The following is a 23021-nucleotide window of genomic DNA, read 5'->3' on the forward strand; positions in this document are numbered from 1 at the left end:
ATCGCTCACTTCCCACCAGTGGGCTTCCTCACATATTTGGTAGTGAGTGGAAACGCTAACCGGATGCTTCACCTTCATACATCAGGTGGAATATCTGTCTCATTGTTCTATCTGTGGTATGATTATTCGAACACAACTTATGGCTCTGGCACTGACCATTCCCGGAATGCGTCGTTATTCTTGCCAGAAGCACAGATAGAACAATGAGACACACACACACCCATAAAATTAGGTGGAAACTGAGCTGCACTTCCTAACCTCCTGCCAAATGTATGACCATATTAGAGAGACATATTTCCCCCAGACTACAAACTCACAAAGAATTCGAAAACAAATACAATTTTGATAGACTCCCATATCTATTGGGTGGAATACCACAGTGTGCAATCACATCAGCATTTTTTGTGACCTGTTGCCACAAGAAAAGGGCAACCAGTGAAGAGCAAACACCATTGTAAATATTTATTTATTTTCCCTTTTGTACTTTAACTATTTGCACATCGCTACAACACTGTATATTTGAAATGTCTTTATTCTTTTAGAACTTGTGTGTGTTTATTCTTTTAGAACTTGTTTTTCATTTTTGTTTATCTATTTCACTTGCTTTGGCAAAGTAAACATATGTTTCCCTGCCAATAAAGCCCCTAGAATTGCATCTGCTTGGTGTTTCCACTCACTACCAAATATGGTAGTGAGCGGAAGCCCAGTGGACAGCAGTGGAAGAAGATGGATTCTGCATGTTCTCATCGATGAAACATTTGATCTCAAGTTTTCTGTTCCCAAAACTAGAATATGCTATCAACAGAGTGGACTAAGTCTTGTAGACTTTACCCTTTGCCAAAGTTGTAAAAAATTGCGTTGTTTCGAAAGAGTGCAAGGGCTAATTAAGTTATTGCACAAGCGCACTTCAGAGTAGGCGATCTGTAATGGAAATATACAGATGATGCGAGAACGGGCCAATAGAATCTCACTAGCTCGTGTTTGGCTTTGCCCCTCCTTGCTTGTTCTGCCCACTATGACTCATTTGTTCCCATTGGAAACGATAGGCTGTGGTCTATCTTGGTTTAGTTATAAAAAAAATCATTGCAATAAGTATTTTAAGAAATTAAGAGATGGTGAACCTAAACTCGATTAGTATTAACGTCCATTTGCCGTGTTCAAAACAACTGGGATATTGTAAAAATACGAGGTCAAATCATGACGTCAGTGATCTTCCGATCAGAGGCTTAGAAAGAGGCCCGAGTTCCCTGGTTAGAATTCCAAGTTGGATGACCTTTCAAATCCATTTTTCCCAGTTGTTTTGAATGCTCGGAAGTGTGAGATTTCCGAGTTCCCAATTGTTTTGAATTTAATCTCATTGTTCTATCTGTGACTATAGCCTAGATTTTTACAAGGGTTTTCGTGATGATTAATTTAGCAACAGCGTGACACACCATGACAACGTGAACGCGATTGGTTGATAGTATGCTGGGCAGGCATTATACATTCCTCCATTTATTAACCAATGAGATTACTATCCTCATTTCTTGGGGAGAAGCATGAAGCGAGACGGTGGATGGTGGTTGGAAGAGTGCGCTTGTTTGAAATGGAAAAGTGTTGTGGTAGCTTTTGATAAAGAAGAACATCAAGACGAAGCAGCTGCTTTATAAGTGGGATACACTTAGGGGTTTGAGCTGATTGTATGGAGATTGTGACAGCCGGTTAAATGGCGTCCCTTGAGAAGGCAAGAACAAGACGTGTCAGGAGATGTATTATCATAAGGAGACGTATACTTGGAATACGAAGGAGGAATGAAGGGAAAAAGCGAGGCAGAGGAGGTCTGAGGGAGGAAGAGGGTGAGCTTGAGTCGGTTAAAAATGGCAGAAAATAGGGAGATGGTTTGTTAAAGGATGGTAGAAAGTAGCAGAGTGAGCTGAAGACAGGAGGAGAAATGGAAGTGAATGAGGTCGAAGTATCGGAGGTGGTAGGTGTGAAGTTCTCGGAGCCCGAGGCTTGCACTGAGGGTCAGGATAAATATGTCTGACAGTAGGAGTGAAGTTTTTGGAAAAAGTGGACCCTGCCTTTTGGCTGATCCATTTGTGGTTGCAGGGTGGCTAAAAACAGTTGGGTGCTGTGGAATCGGTGAGGGTAACCAGAAGTGGTCATAATAATTGTTTGTGTTTCTGTTGGTCAGAGAGAGATGACACTGCACTTAAATGAATGGGAGCAAGAAATGTGAATGGTTTTGCTCTCAAGAAAAAGGGCGCCATTGAGTAATTACTGTTGTAGCAGTCAATGTAAAAGTTGACCAACTGAAGAGGAAGATTCCCGGTGTTTGTGATGCTTGTCGTTTGGTGCGACACACAGGGTGGCGTGACTGGTGAAACAGAAGAGTCTGTTCTTTTGAGTTTTTATGTTGAGGCTTTGCCCGACAGTGATGTTAGGATATATACGTTATCCTGTACAAGCTTTTGTGCTGAATACATTACGTTGTTACAGGTGTCACGTTTATGGGCATGTGGCAGCAGTGTGTAGTAGAGAGGTTCCTAGGTGTGCAGAAGGGCATGAGACAAAGGAATGTGTAGCATTGGGGAAAGTAGTGGTATGTGTTAATTGTAGGGGTGCCCATGTGGCTGGGGATCAGAAATGTCCTGTGCGAGAGAGGCAGGTTGAGGTTTCCAGGGTTAGAGTAGTGCAGAAGTTGTCATATGCTGAGACAGTGAAGAAAGTAGAGTAAGATGGGTCAAGGGGGAGGGATCCTGAGCGGAGTGGTGTGAGTAGTAGATCTGTACCAGTACAGAGGGATAGGCCAACAAGTGATATGTTTCAGTGAGATTTGATTTTTAGCATTTATAGCAATTGTTATCAACTGTACTGCAGGGATAGAACGTAAGTCTCCGAAAATGTAGGTTGTGGTGGCAGATGCGGAGAGGTATTTGGGTGTGCAAGTCTTGACATCAGACAAATTACAGGGTGTGTTAAGCAGTGGTGCCCAGGTTGTTGGCCTACGGTAGGACTAAATAGATTTAAAATAGTGGAGTAGAATGGTGTTATTTTTGAATAATTTTCAGAGTGTAGTGTTAATGGTAGGGTATGCATTTATTTAAAAATTCAAGCAAAGTATAAGGGAGTTGTACTCCGGTCTAGTAGATGGCGGTAATGCAACATTTATTGGATACCAACCGCCGTTAAACGTCATCGAAGAATCCTCGTTTCTTCAAATATTTCTGTTATTGCCTGCTTCACAGCGGTAGCAAAAAAAATGCTAGCTAACACATGTAGCTAGCTATATATTTTAACGTTACGTGAATGAGTCTGAGGGCGAAATGTCAACTTACAATATGTTCCAGTCAGAAACAACATCGATTATGGCTTTTGTCGTCGAGACTGTAATGAAAGAAATTAGCCATCTTTCAAACGCGCAACACTCGGACGCTAACGACTGCAGTAAATATGAGAGAGAGGTGAGCGCTGACAAATACTCTACTGAGCAACGTGATGACGGGTGCGTAGTGACTACAGTTAACGTCGAACAAAAGTTTTAGATAACTAGCTTTCCCAATGGTTTAGCTAGGTAACGTCACTACTGCTATACCTTATGCCGCGTTCTTGTCCTAGTCGGAGCTAGGAAACTCGGACATTTCCGACTTGATAATTGGTATAATTGGTTGAACGAGGCACGTGTAATGTAAACCAGTTTGCAAGTCTAATTTCCGAGTCTCCTATTTCCGACTAGGACGTGAACGCGGCATTAGCTCCCGAAAACTAGGGAGAAGGCAGAATGCCGCCTAGTTGTCAGGCATTAGCTTCGCCAACTACTACATGTGAACAATCCCGAAGCGCTGTTATAACGTTTAGAAACGTCAATAATCGCTTGCAATATGGCTTTCGAAAAATGTAATTTATCTTTCATCAGCGAGAAAAAAATCCTTCAAATAAAACATTTACATACTGTAGCAGTTTTGCATAGAGCCATACAGCTGGGCGCCTACCACCAACGAAACTACACTTCCCGAGTTACGCTTACACAGGTGTTCGGAGCATGCTAGATAGCTTATTAGCACAGGTGGTAGATTTTTGTCTCACGTAAACAAGCGCTGTAACATGGAGATATGGCCCTGTGGGAGCATGAACCAAGCCCAATCAAGGTGCTTATCAATTTAACCAGTTATCAAGAGACTAGTGTTAATGTTCAGATTGAGCTTTGGGCTCTTTTCTACTAGCAGTATTTCAATCTGTTCAATTTCGCAGTGTGGATAAAGGTCAAATGTGCATGTCGCATCCCAGAATTGAGGTGTCTTAATGTAACCATGATTGCATTCGACCCCAGTGCAACTCGGTGTAAACAAGCTTAACAGTAGGGTCAGCATCTTCTGGCAAAACCCTAAGCTATGTTACTAACTTGCTAGGTAGCTATGGTTTCACATCCTCTGCTGTGGCTGGCTGTATACTGTTAGGTAGTCTAATATCCACAGGAAAGTGTTTTACACTTCTCCAGCGTGCCAGTGGCCATCGAAGGTGAGCATTTGCCCGCTGAAGTTGGTTACGACTCCAAACTGCAGTCAGGTCAAGACCCTGGTAAGGACAACGAGCACGCATATAAGCTTCCCAGTGACGATTTCTGGCAGTTTGAGGAAATAGTTTGCTTGTGCAAACCCACAGTTTCATCAGCTGTCCGGGTGGCTGGTCTCAGACAATCCCACAGGTGAAGAAGCCAGATGTGTGCTGGTGGTCCTGGGCTGACGTGGTCTGCTGTTGAACGTACTGCCAAATTCTCTTAAATGAAATTGGAGGTGGCCTTTTATTGTCCCCAGCACAAGGTGCACCTGTGTAATGATCGTGCTGTTAATCAGCTTCTTGATATGCCACACCTGTCAGGTGGATGGATTATCTTGGCAAAGGAGAAATGCTCACAATTTGAGAGAAATAAGCTTTTTGTGCAAATGGAACATTTATGGAATATTTTATTTCTGCTCATGAAACATGGGACCAACACCATACATGTTGTGTTTTGTATTTTTGTTCAGTGTAGTAGCTAGCTAACCAGTTTACTTTTTACAATTTCTCTACAGCTTTGCACCATAATGAATCTGGTGATGGGGGAGGCTAATCGTAAAATCTGCCAACTATTCCTCGTGGCCTCCTCACGTCTACAAAATGAAAATGGGAAACTGAAGACCAAGATGGAGCAGATGGAGGAAGATATGAAGACAATAACTGAGAAGGCTGAACATTATAGAATGTCTCTAGCTAAAGTGCAGGCACAAGCAGAACCGAAAGGACCTACCCATGTTCTGCACAATGGAATCATCTTTGCAATTAAACCACTTGGTGAGTGTTATAGACCTACAGTCATTACTGTCTATAGCAAGTTAGTTAACTTATTTTTTTCCCCTGTATATTTAATAGTTTTGTTTATCAACTTACATCACACACATTGTGTGGAAAGAAAGGGAAAAGTGTTGTAAATATTTCATTGTAATATTGCATGTTACTTTTAGATCTCCCAGTGTTGCCTGGAATGACAGCGGGTTCAGCATTGCCAGGGAATGTCAGTCAAGCAAACCCTGTGACTAACGCAACATCAGTCCGTGCAGGTAATATCCTCAAGTTGGTGTTCATTTGAATAATTGTTGACAAACCAGAGGTGCATTCAATTTAGTTAAATGTTGTCTACGGTTTAATGTTTGTTGGCTGCGTGATGGGTTGTACTTGAACTACATGTTTTCCGTGAATGGTGCATGTGCTATTCTTCAATCTTTTAGTTATGTTTGGTGGGTCAAGTGGGTTTGGCCTGATCAATATGTGACTGTTTCAAATCGCAAAACTTGTGCCGCAAACAATCACCCTCTGGGCCAACTTAATCACAACATTCTTGGACTGGTCGTTCAGGACAGCGCTGTTTCTGTTGAATCAACTGTTGCACCCCGTTGTGTCCTGCTGAATGCGCTCCAGCATTCAGCAGGACACTAGGAACCAAAACGGTGACTACCTGAACTTGTCCAAGAAACGCTTGTGTTCGTTTTGTTGCTAAATATTGCCATATATTTGTTGATTTTTATTTGACTAATTAACTTCTCTGGGATATGTGGGACGGTAGCGTCCCACCTAACCAACAGCCAGTGAAATTGCAGGGCGCCAAATTCAAAACAGAAATCTCATAATTAAAATTCCTCAAACATACAGTTATTATACACCATTTTAAAGATAAACTTCTCGTTAATCCAGCCAACATGTCTGATTTCAAAAAGGATTTACGGCGAAAGCACACCTTGCGATTATGTTAGGTCAGTACATAGCCACAGAAAAACACAGCCATTTTCCCAGCCAAAGAGAGGAATAACAAAAAGCAGAAATAGAGTTAAAATTAATCACTAACCTTTGATGATCTTCATCAGATGACACTCATAGGACTTCATGTTACACAATACATGTATGTTTTGTTCGGTAAAGTTCATATTTATATCCAAAAATCAGAGTTTAGGCAGGACGCTACTGTCTCATTTGGCCAAAAGCCAGAGAAAATGCAGCGCGCCAAATTCAAATAAAATACTATAAAAATCAAACTTTCATTAAATCACACATGAAAGATACCAAATTAAAGCTACACTTGGTTGTGAATCCAGCCAACATGTCAGAATTCAAAGAGGCTTTTCGGCAAAAGCAAACGATGCTATTTTCTGAGGATAGCAACATTGTAAACAAAGAGAGAGAAGCATATTTCAACCCTGCAGGCGCGACAAAAGATGCAGAAATAAAAATATAATTCATGCCTTACCTTTGACGGGCTGCTGTTGTTGACACTCCAATATGTCCCATAAACATCACAAATGGTCCTTTTTGTTCGATTAATTACGTCTATATATATCCAAAATGTCAATTTATTTGGCGCGTTTGATCCAGAAAAACACCAGTTCCAACTTGCTCAAACGTGGCTACAAAATATCTCAAAGGTTACCTGTAAACTTTGCCAAAACATTTCACACTACTTTTGTAATACAACTTTAGGTATTTTTTAACATAAATAATCAAAACATTTAAGACGGGATGATCTGTGTTCAATACAGGAATAAAACAAACTGTAGCATGCTTTCTGGTTACGCGCCTTAAACAAAAAGTACACTTCACTCGACTCTCGTTCTGAACAGGGCTACTTCTTCATTACACAAAGGAAAAACCCTCAACCAATTTCTCAAGACTGTTGACATCCAGTGGAAGTGGTAGGAACTGCAGAAGGTCAATTAGAAATCTGGATTCCCAATGAAAATCAATTGAAAAGAGTGACCTCAAAAAAAAATATATATATATCTGAATGGTTTGTCCTCTGGGTTTCGCCTGCTAAATTAGTTCTGTTATACTCAGACATGATTCACACAGTTTTAGAAACTTCAGAGTGTTTTCTATCCAAATCTACTAACAATATGCATATCTTATCTTCTGGGGATGAGTAGCTGGCAGTTGAATTTGGGTATGCTTTTCATCCAAATGTGAAAATGCTGCCCCCTATCCTAGAGAGGTTAATCAAATTGGTGTTGGACAACTTTGTTTTCTTATGTCCTCTTAACTTGGGCCATAGTTTTACAATGTGTGTCATCATATTCCTTTTTATATTTAGGTCCTGCAATGGTTTGCAGTAAACCCACAGAGACGTCTTCATTGGAGTGTGACTCCTCTCTGGGAGACACAGATGGACTGAATACAGACCTCTCCCCAAGAGACACTGAATCCAACGTTGAGGATATGAGAGCTGCTCTGCCTGAGGGCAACGAGAGAGACGGCCATGAAAGCCAGAAAAACAGCAATACTAAAGGGACACGATCCAAAGAAACCAAACGCTTCAAGTGTGATGTTTGTGAGAAGACCTTCAGCAAGAAAGAGTTGTTGAGAGTTCACAAGCTAAGTCACACAAGACCCTTCAAGTGTGATGTGTGTCAGAAGACCTTCACCAGGAAGGGGTTACTGGAAGCTCACAAGCTAAGTCACACAAGACCCTTCAAGTGTGATATTTGTGACAAGGTCTTCAACCTGAACCGCTTGCTGGTACGTCACAAGCTACTTCACACAGGAGAGAGGCCATTCGCTTGTGGTCAATGTGGCAAAACATTCAGAATGTCCAAGCAGCTCGAACATCACATGTTGCGTCACAGAGAAAAAACGCTCAGTTGCAAAGTTTGCGAAAGTATATTCCCTACCAAGAAAGATCTGACACAACATCGGCTTGTTCATGCAGTGGAGAGACCGTTCAAGTGTCTGACTTGTGGAAAAGGTTTCACATCAAGGGCCGTGCTTATGGGGCACGAGAGAATCCACACCGGTGAAAAACCACACAGCTGCGCTGAATGTGGGAAGAGTTACAGACTGTCTTATGACCTAAGTATTCATATGCGAAGACATACAGGTGAACGTCCACACTTATGCTCGGAGTGTGGTAAGAGCTTTATAACTAAATCCAGCCTTGAAAACCACAAGGTAATCCATACAGGGGAGAAGCCATTTACATGTGAGACCTGTGGAGCTGCTTTCGGCCATAAAGCAAACCTTCAGAGACACCAAGTTCTTCACACAGGGGAGAGACCGTTCAAATGTAAAGTGTGTGGGAAAAGCTACCTTCAGTCCACCGACCTAAAAGCTCACATGCACCGTCATGGGGCAACCAAACCATTTATGTGTGACCTATGTGGAAAGACTTTCATTTACAATTACCAAATGAGACAGCACAATATAAAATGGCACACAGCTGAAGGAGAGAACATTCCTGGGGGAGTGGGAACCTCGACAAAGCCATTCAGTTGTGATGTATGTTTGAATGGCTTCAGCTCCATGCTAACTCTGAAAAACCATCAACAAGTTCACACAGGACAAAATCAATACTCTTGTTCTGTTTGCGAAAAGACCTTTGCCTATAAAAATACTTTGGACTATCACATGAAACTTCACAGTGGAGAGAAGCCCCATGAATGTAAATACTGTGGAAGAAAATTCATTCTTAAGCAAGCTCTCAAAGGACATGAGCGAACCCATACAGGTGAAAAGCCCTTCAAATGCAGTTATTGTGACAAGACTTTCTCAGTCAACAGCAATCTCAAAAGGCATGAGCGAGTCCACACGGGAGAGAAGCCATTCAAATGTGACGTCTGCGGGAGAGGTTTCAGCCAAGCCAACAATGTCAAAGCCCACATGCAAGTCCACACTGGAGTTAGGCCTTATTATTGCAAGAGATGTGGAAAGGGCTTTTCTGACATAAGACACTACAAAAACCATAGCTGTAATGGTGTGGCAGCGACACGCAATCAGTCTCGTAAACCTTCTGACCGTACTTTTAGAAGTAGGAAAGGAGGTAGAGACAGGAGTGCTTGCCTTAATGCTGCTGTGATGTAGACTCAGTGATATAATCTCAATCATTCACAGTGGGGCAACTTCCTGCTTTCAGACATCAGGAACAACATGGATGTATTCAGCAGGGTGAAAAGTTCTCGGGTGAGTTTCCCGAAAGCCTCGTAGGAAATGAGAAGCATATCTGCCGTAATGCTTGGAGATTTTGCTATAAGTCTTAGTCAATGTTCATGAGCCCACATTATCATGGAGACGTTGTATATTTCTGACTGTGCTCAATCATTTACCATGTGTTATTTTTTTCCTATTGTGTAAATCCTTAAACACCTAATTCATGTGAAAATATCAGAACTACACATTTAATACTTTGTACGTCAGCTACATAGGACTGCTAGATTAGTTATTCAGGTGATTGTCCTGATTGGGCAAGAATTTTGAAGGAATTCTTGTTTTTAAAGGTCCAATTCGGCTGTTTTTATATCAATATCATATAATTTCTTGGTAACAATTGAAGTACCTCATTTTGCTTGTTTTCAATTAAAATGGTCAAAAATATTTATTTTAAAATAGCTTTTTAGCAATGAGCAATTTCTCAAGCAAGAATTTTTCTTGGACTGTCGGAGTGGGGAGAAACTGTTGTTGTTGGCAGAGGTTTGGAACGCTTCCTTATTGGTCTATTAACTCATTTATCATCAGGCTGCCAGAAACTCCATCCCACCAAAACAGGCTGAAATGTCAGCCGGTCTTTTCAAACAACTCTTACTCTAAAAGGGAATTATCATTCTCACACTATTATTCCAACCTCATAGTGTGGAAATATTGTACATGACCAAAGGTATGTGGGACACCTGCTCATGTCACATCTCATTACAAATTCATGGGCATTAATATGGAGTTGGTCCCCCCCTTTGCTGCTATACCAGACACCCTCCACTCTCCGGGAAGGCTTTCCACTAGATGTTGGAACATTGCTGCGGGGACTAATGCTCTTGTAGCTGAATGGAAGCAAATCCCTGCAGCATTGTTCCAACATCTAGTGGAAAGCCTTCCCAGAAGAGTAGAGGCTGTTATAGCAGCAAAGGGGGGACCAACTCCATATGAATGCCCATGATTTAATGTCCAGCTTTAAGCTGTTCACCTTGGTGTACTATTTTTCCTTTTGTAAGAGACTTAAGAATGTCTTTACCTTGTTTGGTTAGTTACTTCCATTTCAAGTTACTTTTGGGAGAAGTAGCCTTTTAGCTTGAGGAGAAGTGCATTGGATCTCCTTTTATTTGCAACACTGCATTTATGGTTTTTAAATACTACATTTAAGACTCGATTCCTGAGTTGTATCTGCATTAGTCCCCATGTATTCTCATTGTCTTACATTTTATGATGGTATAATTTATTGTGACATTTTTATTATCTGGAACTGATGCTTGACTTCAGAGTAATTGGTTGTAGACTAGGGCGTCTCAGACTAAGATAAGTAAGGACTAACCAGTTAATCTTTGAAGCCTAATTATACTGAACAAAAATCTAAATGCAACATGCAATAATGTCAAAGATTTTACTGAGTTGCAGTTCATATAAGGAAATCAGTCAATTGAAATAAATTCATTTGGCACTAATCTATGGATTTCACATTACTGGGCGGGGGTGCAGCCATGGGTGGGCCTGGGAGGGCATAGGACCACCCACTGGGGAGCCAGGCCCAGCCAATCAGAATGAGTTTGCCCCCACAAAAGGGCTTCATTACAGTTCACATAAAGCTTTGTATACTATTAGGAATACAGTTGGTTCACTTACACCACACAAATCTCCTGTTTCACAATGAAGGTCCAAGATGCTAAAAATCTCAAGGTGATAAGTACTAGGAGGGATGGGCCTTCTGTAAAGAGTCAGATGAAAGCCCTGGCTTTCACTAGGCAAGTTGGTTAAGAACAAATTGTTACTTACGGCCTAACCCAGACGCCGCCCTATGGGACTCCCAATCACGGCCGGTTGTGATACAGCCTGAATTCGAACCAGGGTCTGTAGTGACTCTAGCACTGAGATGCAGTGCTTTAGACCGCTGCGCCACTCGGGAGTCGAGGTGAACCTGGGGGCCAACATCCATTAAAGTTAAACCTACTTCTGGACAGGTTTAATGTAAGCTTTGACTTAGATCTAGATTAACTGTAATAGTCCTGGAAATCTGACTTTTTTCGAATCTAGACTAGGCCAAGTCAGACTATTAAACCATGTCTGAGAAAAGCCAATTCAGTTAGTCCAGTTTAAATGCAGCTAGTCTAGGATTAGGCTTAATCTGTGTCTGCGAAATCGCCCCTGAGTGTACAAAATATTAAGGACACCTTCCTAATATTGAGTTGCATCACACCCCTTATGCCCTCAGAACAGCTTCAATTCGTCAGGGTATGGACTCTACAAACTGTCAAGCGTATCACAGGGATGCTGGCCCATGTTGACTCCAATGCTTCCTACAGTTGTGTCATTGTCTGGATCTCCTTTGGCTGGTGGACCATTCTTAACACACACAGGAAACTGTTGTGTGAAAAACCCAGCAGCGTTGCAGTTTTTGACACAAAACAGTGCATTTGGCACATACTTCCATACCACATTCAAAGGCACTTAAATGTGTTGTCTTGCCCATTCACCCTCAATTTCTTTCACCTGGTCAAGCTATGTCAAGGTTGCCCAACTGGAGACCCACGGGTGGCTTTATTTGGCAACCCCAAGTTTGCTGAGCAAAAAAACAGTTTTCATTGTTGGATATAAAAGACTAAACACCAGGAAATCAGCTCTAGTTGAATTTAATTTTTTAAGTCTGTTCCCAAATGCTCCCACACAACAGAGATGTGATCGTATACAAATGTAAGCAAGTTTTTAAATTATTTTAGTGAAATATTATATCTGTTTGGGCTTCTTGCAGTCGATTTGACATTAGAAATTATTTGTAATTATGTTCCGGCTGCCCGACCATCCGCTCAAGAACAGAAATCGGTACGTGGCTCAGTCTAGTTGATGATCCCCGGTATGTCATGGAAAGAGCAGGTGTCCTTAATGTTTTGTTCACTCATTCTAAATTCACTTTCATCTTATACCATTTTGATAGACCGCAGCGGATTTAGAATGTTGAATTTGTTTCATATCTCACTGATGACCTGACACTCCCATCCTCTGAGTTATGTTTGTTATCAGAATTTTCAACATCATAATCATTATATAGGTTACTAGTTTGTGTTGCTGTACTCATCTTATTTTCAACAATTAATTCCACTTAGAGGAAATAGAATTTCAGCTTTTCTATTGGCATGGTTTCCAAGAACATTGATGTTGGGTCTTTACTGGTAATTTGACACCTTCATCCTCTATATGAGCATCTGTCTGATTATCAACATCATGACCTGTATCTAAGTGACTTGTTTGATGTTCCAGAATGATCTTGTTTTCATTCATTGATTCCACTTTGATAGACAAATCTATTTCCTCCATTGGCATGGTTTTCAAGTCCATTGATTCAGATTATTTTGTTTTAGCTTGACCATCATCCTGCATTCATCATCCTGCATTTGGGCTCCCGAATTGCGCAGCAGTCTAAGGCACTGTATCTCAATGCAAGAGGCAAGAACCAATCCCTGGTTCAAATCCAGGCTGTATCACATCCGGCCGCGATTGAGAGTCCCATAGGGCGTTGCACAATTGGCCCAGCGTTGTCCGTGTTTGGCCAGGTTAGGCCGTTGTAAATAAGAATTTGTTCTTAATTTACGTGCCTAGTTAATTAAATAAAATCTAGGTTCAGGTAACAGTAGCTGTACCCAATGATGCAAACTTTAATGGTATGACACATTTGAGTTATTCAGCAGATGCTCTTATCCAGAGCAATTTACAGGAGCAATTAGGGTTAAGTGCCTTGCTCAAGGGCACTTCGTGATATGTTTCGCCTCGTATTTCCACAATGAGTTTCCATGTCTGACATTTGAGTTGTCTTGAACGTGGCACTATTAGTGTTGGGTCTGAGGATTCTGAAACGCCCCTTTCACTTTGACAACTTCTATAGTTTGAAACCGTACAGAAGCAGACGTGTGGATATGAAAATGCTCTCTTCAAACATGTTAATCCTATTTGACATTGGTTAACTTTTAAACCCACCAACCGTGTTGTTTTTCACAGGGGATTATAATTAAAACCGTCACCAATATACTTTTAAATAATACAGTAAAACTTAGATCTTTGTTAATTGACAAAACATTTGTTTGCATTTCCAAATCGGGCGACTTATTTTGAATGAGGCGTATGATCACGTGACCAAATTTGAACTAGCTTCATTGCTGGCAGGTGCTAGGTTTCCAGTAGTTTGTACGCCACAAATTCAAAATAGTCAGTCTGAGCGCAAAATGGCTACAACTTGTTATAATAGGTTTCAGTCAGAAACAACATCGATTATGGCCGTTGTCGTTGACACGGCAATGACAGAAATTAGCCGATTTCTGCCCAGCGTGCCAAATTCTTACCCTAACGTTAGCAATCCGGAGAGAGAGGTGAGTAGCCTACAGTGCAAATTGCACTACAGCCAAGACTGGATCTCTGGCAACGGTCATTGGTACGTGATTGACGGAGTTGAGCTTGCTACGTAACGTCTAACTTTAGCTGTCTAGCTAAAGTTACACCACACAGAACAATTATTAAAACAAATATTTGGTTACACGTTACGTTGTCTAATAGCAGAGAGGAAGAGGTAACTAGAGGCCTAATTCGGCGGGAAGTCACTCCCTACGGCATGTAGCGTTTTTTCGCCAACCAAGCAGTTTGTCAATAAGTGTCGAATTTGGGCATCATTTTTTTTATTTGATTAGAAGTTTTGTAATGGTCATAGGTTGTTACGAGTGTACTGGCATAAGTAGGACACTTGACAAACCAGCAACTCAGTGAGAGAAAAAAAAAACATAGGAGTTGTCTCGAAATGGATGTACATATTTATAGCATGAGGCCTAGTAGCATAGTATCTCACTCAATTGTTAGGCCGGAGACAAGTATCTTGTCAGTATATCCATAATTTTTGCTAATTTAGTAGTTTATCCACTATGATAGTCTTTGGCGTAACTATGACTACGTTAGCTAGCAAGTTAGCTCTAGGGTGCAATAGCAAAGACAGTACAGTATAAAGATGGACAGAAACTGCTTCTCCTATAGAAATCCCCGATCACGCTTGTAAGTGATGTCAATGTGACGTTGGCTAGCTATGCCGCGTTCAAAACAACTCGGAACTGGTAACTCAGTAATTTCTGACTTCAGACAAGCTTCGACTGGGAATATCGTTTTGACTCGAACTCTGGCTTCTTTCTCGAGATCCGAATTGAAGATTACTGACTTCATGATTTCTCCTCGTATTTTTACCAGTTCCCATGAATGCACTATTAAGCTCATCGGGTCTAATGATCATTGCACCTAACTGCGCATGTGCAGGCCGTAAAATCAGACACCCCTTCAATATAAACGCGTTAAATGAAAACGTGTCAGTTTGTAACTTTCAGGAGGTCTGATTTAATAACATGTTCAGCTACTTAAAGGAAAATTTTACTCAACTCTTAAGGTATCAGCAGTCAAGTTATCAAAGTATTGGACCTTTTAAGAAGCAGTGTCATCGGCGTTTTAGATTTCAAGAAAAGGAACAACTAAGGAATCATTTTTCACTTCTCTCATTGACCACGTTAACATGCACACCAGTGTCCTGTTATTATTCGGGATACTCAAGTGTTCTGTTTTTAATTTGACATGTAAACAGCATATCCCGTTTACAATATCCCGGTTATGAGAAACCAGGACAAGATGCCTGGTATATGCTGATACTGTGGCATGTAAACATCGTATCCTGTTTTGCATATCATGGGTGTTGTGTGATGTTTTCAAACAAATCACTTCAAAAAGTAGGCTACCTGCTCAGTTCGATCTGGACTATATAGCCTACTGGCTACTTTCACCCCTAATTTAGACAACTTTCTGCTTATAATTTACGCCATTTGCTAGGCCATATTATAATTTACGCCATTTGCTAGGCCATATTATAATTTACGCCATTTGCTAGGCCATTTTTATAATTTACGCCATTTGGTTGCATGTATCAAACTATAGTTTGATACGTGCAGCTTCTCTTCTGTCATAACATGTTGCCCCAGAAGACTAAAGTATTGCTCACCAGAATGTCTTACATTGATACAATGAATGCACTAGTAATTTAGTTAACACTGGTAAAGTTGTCAGTTTTGTTTTAAGGGACGGGGGGGAAATGCAATAACTCAGTGTAAAAGTTGGTCCTGTGCAGAATGTCCAAATGTCATCAGTTTGACTGGTTTTAAGGAAATGGAAGGCTGGGAAAACGATGAAACACGTTACAGATAAGACTTCAGTTTGTCTTGGGTGCATATTTTATGGGTTTGAAATACTGTCTGCTTGCATAAGTGTCAAAGATAACACATTACATTTGCTCGAAATGCCGAAAGAAAGAAATCATATTTCTGCGCTAGGGTTCCGGAGACAAACATTTGTTGTATAATTTTACTGCAAGATATACATAATTCTGCAGAAGTTAATATTACATTACGCTACATGTCAGAAGTTATAGGCCTGCAGTCAGTGTCCATATTTCAATTACTATTCCATTTAACGCATATTAACTTAAATGAAGAATATTCTGTTTATTCAATAGTAATGCCAGAGTTTCTAAACCCAGAAGCGCAACATCTCGAGACTTCCGGGAGCACTTGTGAAACAGATTAAGCAGACCGGTTTGAGAAGTCAATGAGAGAAGTGAAAAATTCTTACAAATCCAGGCACTACCTAGATTTAAGTTGTCTTCAGTAATTGAACATGTCAGTTTGTCACTTTCAAACGGTTGGAGTAATAACAAGTTTTAATTTGAATCAAAAACATCTTTATCGGAGTGCTTTTGATATGATGGCCTGCACATGCACAGTTTGGCGCGAGACGACCGTTAGGTCCGATGACGTTTCTGCGCATGTACTTAGCTAGCCAACGTCGCCATGCCATCGCCTAGAAGCGTGATCGGGGATTTCTATTGGAGAAGCAGTTTCTGCCTGTCTTCATGCTGTACAGTCTTTGGTAATGTCGTCCTTTTGTAGGCACGAACACCACCATGGTTCGTTGGACAAAGTCTATGGGGAAATTAATGGAGATTTTTGTAGCGTTTTTGGTTTAATGCCAAAAGTTAGGTCTGTGGTAAACACAGGCTAATGAGTTCTTATACGTTTTGTTCTATGAGATAGTCTTCATCAGGTTACACAACTTTTTGTGAATTTTGAAGCATTCATCAGAAAAATCACAAAGGCTTCATAGTTCATAAAGGCCAGGTTAACCGACGACTATAATGTCATAGAACAAAACGTATAAGATCCCCTAAGCCTGTGTTAACCTCAGACCTTTTTTTCTGTGTTCATTCCAAAACCCTATTCTTTTCCCATAGGAATGGCTGAACGAACCAGAGGTAACTCTTTTTTCCGGTTTTTATGACTACAGGCTGGCGAGTTTTATTGCTAGCCCACCTAGCTAGCTAACTTACTGGTTTCACTTCTTCATTTCAGTGTAGCTGGCTGCACAGCTATCTACTTGGGTAACCTTTTTTTTCTTCTCTCTCTCTACACAGCTGTGCACAATTATGAATCTTGTGACAGGGGAGGCTATTAGGAAAATCTGCCAACTATTCCTAGTGGTCTCCTCAAGTTTACAAAATGAGAACGATGAACTGAAGACCAAGGTGGAGCAGATGGATGAAGATATGAAAACCAAGGTGGAGCAGATGGATGAAGTTCTGAAAACCAAGGTGGAGCAGATGGATGAAGATATGAAGGCATTAACTGAGAAAGCTGAACATTATAGAGCATCACTGGCTAAAATGCAGGCACAAGCAGAACTGAAAGGACCCACGCATATTCTGCTCAATGGAATGATTTTTGCAATTCCACCAGTTGGTGAGTGTTCTAGACCTAGCTAGCTACCTAGTCATTACTGCCTAGGCTTTAGCTATGACTAGCATGTTAGCTATAAGGGTTCTTGGCCTGTTTTTTGTATCAATTTAGACCTACATGACTTGCATCACACATCATTTTGTGGGAAGAAAGGTAAAAGCGAAGCAGCGTATTCAACGTGTTTTAATGTAATTATGATTGATATGTTTTTAGGTCTCCCAATGTTGTCTGGAATGACAGAAGCTTCAACATTGCCAGGGAATGTCAGTCACGCAAACCCGGTCACTAACGCAATGTCAGTCTCTGCAGGTAATCCTTAAGAGGATTCTATTTTGCATAATGGTTACCAGACCAGGATCTTATTCACTAGGAAGCAAATGGGCCAAAACTGAATGTTTATTTTAACACTCATGTAAAAAAATATATATATATTTATATAAATTAATGTATTGGTAGATTTATTTGACAAATGAAATTTGACTAGCGTCCTGTCCAGCTAGTGTATTTGTACATCAAGATGCCTCATGCTACATAAAAGTTTGCTCTATAGTAGGGCAGGGCAATATATCAAATGAATTCAAACATGTGTGTAAGTGTAGCGTTCCAAATGCCTGTATTGCAAGACTCTAGGCTGAATTTATTTCCCATTTTTATGAGCATTTGTCTTATTGGTCACGTCTCCTTCACTCGTCCCTGTACTCTGTGCACACTCTCCCCCTGCTACCAAGCCCCTCCCCCTGACACTCACAACAACAAAGAGTAAAGATCACTTCTGCCTCTCTGACAACAAGCAGTTTCAACTCTATTTGCATTTGAGGTTTGGTCAACAGGACTGGTCATGTGGACACTGAGACACAATTTTACTGTAATAGAGAAGTGAACATCTAACGATACCATTTGTATGTCTCAACTCAAATTGTGTGAATAACCTATTAAAACGTGAGTACCAACGAACATTGATTCTGGAAAACATGCTCAGTTTCTGTTGCTTGTGGTACTACGTACCGATAGCAGCATTTTAGCCACAGACAGTAATACTAGATGTCTAGCCTGTTTTATAAATTTGCAATGAGCATAAACTATATTATAAGGAATAGGCAACTCTTTCTCATTCTGAGAAATAAGGTAGGCCACTTGATTTCAACATCTGAACAAAGAGGACAGGCTAGCATCCTTTTAAACAGTTGGAGATGGACAGAAGGGTGTGTTCAAAACAATTCAACTGTTCTGCCTTGTTCGCTAGCAAATAGATCCAAGTTGGCTTGACTTTAAATATAAAGTTTAGCTGGCTATTTGCTAGCACCTGGGCTTGAGATTGTTTGAGACCTGTGTTCATTTTCTATAACGCCTACTACAAGAACTTGGTCATAAGTAAATTTGGATTATGCGTGGTTCTGGTTAAATGTTTAACCAAAAGGGCATTTTCATAGACAGACTTAAAAGCCAGATCAGTGATTATTGCAAAAATCAGGTTAAACTATTTTGATCAACATTTTGATAAAATATTAGTGGGTCTTGTGGAAGGCTTTTAAATAGCCTAGGTATAATTTCAGAAGTCCTGAATTCATTAGATTATTGCTGACTGTTTGAAATGCAGTGTATTTTACTTTTAATTGTACAACAAAGTTAATTTAGAGAACATATAAAGTGTGTGTCACCCATGAGTTAGAAATAGATGATTTTTAGGCCATATCGCCCAGCCCTACTCTATAGGCTCCGGACCTATGGGCCGTTCTGGCTCAGACGAGGCTACTTACTTTCAATTCATGAAATTAGTTTAGTATAATCCTCACATTTGTAAAACCTATTTAATTGATAGTTTTTTAATGTGTGTATATACTCATTTCTTTCATCTTTAGGTCCTGCAAAGGTTTGCTGTAAACCCACAGAAACTTCTTCGTTGGAGTGTGACTCCTCTCTGGGAGACACACATGGACTGAATACAGACCCTTCACCAAGAGACACTGAATCCAACGTTGAGGATATGAGAGCTGCTTTGCCAGAGGGCAACGAGAGAGACAGCCATGAAATCCAGAAAAACAGCAGTACTACTAAAAGGATGCGATCCAAAGAAACCAAATGCTTCAAGTGTGATGTTTGTGAGAAGACCTTCAGCCGGAACAACCTACTGGTACAACACAAGCTAACTCACACAAGACCCTTCAAGTGTGATGTGTGTGAAAAGACCTTCAGCAGGAAGGGGTCACTGGAAGCTCACAAGCTAAGTAAACCAAGACCCTTCAAGTGTGACGTTTGTGAGAAGAACTTCTGTCTGAACCGCTTGCTGGTACGTCACAAGCTACTTCACACAGGAGAGAGGCCATTCGCTTGTGGTCAATGTGGCAAAACATTCAGAATGTCCAAGCAGCTCGAACATCACATGTTGCGTCACAGAGACAAAACGCTCAGTTGCAAAGTTTGTGGAAATACATTCTCTACCAAGAAAGATCTGAAACGACATCAGCTTGTTCATGCAGTGGAGAGACCGTTCAAGTGCCTGACTTGTGACAAGGGTTTCACATCAAGGGCCGTGCTTATGGGGCACGAGAGAATCCACACTGGTGAAAAACCATACAGCTGTGCTGTATGTGGAAAGAGTTACAGACAGCATGGTGGTCTTAGTATTCATATGCGACGACATATAGGTGTACGGCCGCACTCATGTTCAGAGTGTGGTAAGGGTTTTATGACAAGCAGCAGCCTCAAAAACCACATGGTTGTTCATACAGGGGAGAAGGCATTTAAATGTGAGACATGTGGAGCTGCTTTCGGCCATAAAGGAAACCTTGTGAGACACCAAGTGCTTCACACAGGGGAGAGACCGTACAAATGTAAAGTGTGTGGGAAAAGCTACCTTCAGTCCACCGACCTAAAAGCTCACATGCACCATCATGGGGCAACCAAACCATTTATGTGTGACCTATGTGGAAAGACTTTTATGTACAATTTTCAAGTGAGACGGCACCATCTAAAATGGCACACAGCTGAAGGAGAGAAACAGAGGGAACGAAAGAGAAGAGAGAGAGCGAGAACCGCCAGGAGACAGAGAACCTCAACAACGCAATACTCTTGTTCTGTTTGCGGAAAGACCTTTGCCTATAAACATACTTTTGACTATCACATGAGACTTCATAGGGGAGTGAAGCCCTACGCTTGTAAATACTGTGAAAAGAAATTTGTTCTTAAGCAAGCTCTAGAAGGACATGAGCGAACCCATACAGGTGAAAAGCCCTTCAAATGCAGTTATTGTGACAAGACTTTCTCAGTCAACACCAATCTCAAAAGGCATGAGCGAGTCCACACGGGAGAGAAGCCATTCAAATGTGACGTCTGCGGGAGAGGTTTCAGCCAAGCCAACAATGTCAAAGCCCACATGCAGGTCCACACCGGAGTTAGGCCTTATTATTGCAAGAGATGTGGAAAGGGCTTTTCTGACATAAGACACTACAAAAACCATAGCTGTAATGGTGTGGCAGCAACACGTGATCAGTCTCGTAAATCTTCAGACCGCTCTTTCAGAAATAAGAAAGGAGGTGAAGACAGTAGTGCTTGCCTTAATGCTGCTGTAATGTAGACTCAGTGATATAATCTCAATCATTCACAGTGGGGCAACTTCCTGCTTTCAGACATCACGAGCAACATGGATGTATTCAGTAGGGTGAAAAGTTCTTGGGTGAGTTTCTGGAAAGCCTTTTAGAAAACTTAGAAAACGTTTAGGAAATTAGATGAGTGCCTGCTGTAATGCTTGGAGATATTGCTATAAGTTTTGGTCATTGTTCATTTGCCCAAATTCTCATGGACATGTTTATTTCTGACTGTGCTGAATCATTCACAATGTTTTCTTTCTTTCTATTGTGTAAATCATTAAACACCTAATTCATGTGTAAATATCAGAACTTCTCATTTACATAATTGTCCGTCAGTTACAAAGGACCGCTAGATTAGTTATTCAGGTGATTGTCCTGATTGGACAAGAATTTTAAGTATTTCTTGTTTTTTTTTTTTGCTGATTTTTAAAAAATATATATTTTTATACAGTATATACGTACACTAAGTGTATAAAACATTAAGAACACTTGCTCTTTCCATGACATGTGTAGGGTGCCGTCTTTCGGATGGGACGTTAAACGGGTGTCCTGACTCTCTGAGGTCATTAAAGATCCCATGGCACTTATCGTAAGAGTAGGGGTGTTAACCCTGGTGTCCTGGCTAAATTCCCAATCTGGCCCTCAAACCATCATGGTCACCTAATAATCCCCAGTTTACAATTGGCTCATTCATCCCCCTCCTCTCCCCTGTAACAATTCCCCAGGTCGTTGCTGCAAATGAGAATGTGTTCTCAGTCAACTTACCTGGTAAAATAACGGTAAAATAAAAATAAAATAAACATCGACTGGGTGAATGGGCATGTCAAAAATTGTAAGTGCCTTTTAAACGGGAATGGTGTCAGGTGCACCGGTTTGTGTCAAGAAATGCAATGCTGCTGGGTTTTTCATGCTCAACAGTTTCCCGTGTGTATCAACAGTAGTCCACCATCCAAAGAACATCCAGACAACTTGACACAACTGTGGGAAGCGTTTTAGTCGGCATGGTCTAGAGTCCGTGCGTAACGCTTTCGACAACTTGTAGAGTCCATGTCCCCGACTAATTGGGGGGTGCGCAACGCAATATTAGGAAGGTATTACTAATGTTTGGTATAATCAGTGTATATATGTTGGCATTAAAATGCAACTGAAGACCTTTTTTCCTGGTTTCTAAACTTTGGTTGTCTCCCTGGATTTTGGTGCTTTTTAATTTTAAACTGGGCAGGCAAGTAATTGACAACTTTTCCCAGTATTCCCAAGTTTTTAAAATGTTTCTTACCTTTCTGCTTGACAAAAAACTTGCTTAGTCCTACTTTTATAATTATTAAATTTACAATTAATACTTTCATAATTATTTAGGGTGCGTAATAGATTTTTTCTGTAGAAGCAGCACTTTACCGGCTTAGTGAGGCAGTGTGGAAGAAATAATCAAGAATAGTTCAAAGCCCCATAATCAAAAACTTTTGCAAAAGGGCTTAATGGTTTTTTCTATGAAGAATCTTAAGTCAAAGTGGATAATAGTGAAGCAATAGATCTTGACTTCAACCTAGACCTATTGCCTCATTTGTTTTGTAATTGGGGACGGATTAACTTGTAAGCCTTAGATGGCAACGGTTCATTTCTTTCCGTACATACTATAGCAGGCTGTTTTATGAGGGTAAATACAATTGAAACAGTATTTCATTTTTATCAAGAAGTTTGTGCCATATCCTCCTGATTTTAAGGTTACTGTAATTTATTGAGTGGTGTGATGCATTCATTCTGCCTAGATTTCCTGTTTATTGGTCATCAGTGTCCTGGATAACAAAGAAAACACCTCATAATGGTACAGGAAGCAGCTCCACCAGTACTGTAGGTAAGACTTAACATTTATCTCAAACTCTCTTCCATGCATAATGATCCTGTTATGTGTCATGTCCACAAGTGAAGGGAAAGGGTGTGTAGAGACGAGAAGGAATTATCAAGTGATCAAAGGGGTCATGCTGTTTTTATATGGCTGCTATGAAAGTGATCTGTGTATGCGTGTGATCAGGAGTGTATTCATTCTGGGCCTCCGGAGTGGCGCAGTGGTCAAAGGCTCTGCATCACAGTGCTAGCTGTGCCACTAGAGATTCTGGGTTAGAGTCCAGGCTCTGTCGCAGCCGTCCACGCCCGGAAGACA

General features: G+C 40.8%; 2 protein-coding genes across 5 annotated transcripts; both read left to right on the forward strand.

Moving 5' to 3' along the window:
- Nucleotides 1-866: 866 nt before the first annotated feature.
- LOC129818963 (oocyte zinc finger protein XlCOF6-like) lies at nt 867-10925 on the forward strand. 4 transcript variants are annotated; one of them, XM_055875354.1, is made up of 4 exons: nt 867-4127; nt 5052-5310; nt 5481-5576; nt 7595-10925. In XM_055875354.1, the coding sequence occupies exons 1-4, from the start codon at nt 4092-4094 to the stop codon at nt 9355-9357; spliced, it is 2154 nt and encodes a 717-aa protein (XP_055731329.1). In that variant the 5' UTR covers nt 867-4091; the 3' UTR covers nt 9358-10925. The 4 variants fall into 4 exon arrangements, with proteins under 4 accessions (XP_055731329.1, XP_055731330.1, XP_055731331.1 ...); XM_055875355.1 differs by having other exon boundaries at nt 969-4557; XM_055875356.1 differs by having other exon boundaries at nt 969-3484.
- A 2654-nt stretch (nt 10926-13579) lies between these two features.
- LOC129818962 (zinc finger protein 708-like) lies at nt 13580-21172 on the forward strand. Its single transcript, XM_055875351.1, has 5 exons — nt 13580-13835; nt 16775-16795; nt 16955-17279; nt 17490-17585; nt 19136-21172. Exons 1-5 carry the CDS (start codon nt 13692-13694, stop codon nt 20848-20850), a joined length of 2301 nt encoding a protein of 766 aa, XP_055731326.1. The 5' UTR covers nt 13580-13691; the 3' UTR covers nt 20851-21172.
- The last annotated feature ends 1849 nt before the right edge of the window (nt 21173-23021 follow it).

This window comes from Salvelinus fontinalis, chromosome 21 (genome assembly GCF_029448725.1).
Source record: "Salvelinus fontinalis isolate EN_2023a chromosome 21, ASM2944872v1, whole genome shotgun sequence".
Lineage (NCBI taxonomy): Eukaryota > Metazoa > Chordata > Actinopteri > Salmoniformes > Salmonidae > Salvelinus > Salvelinus fontinalis.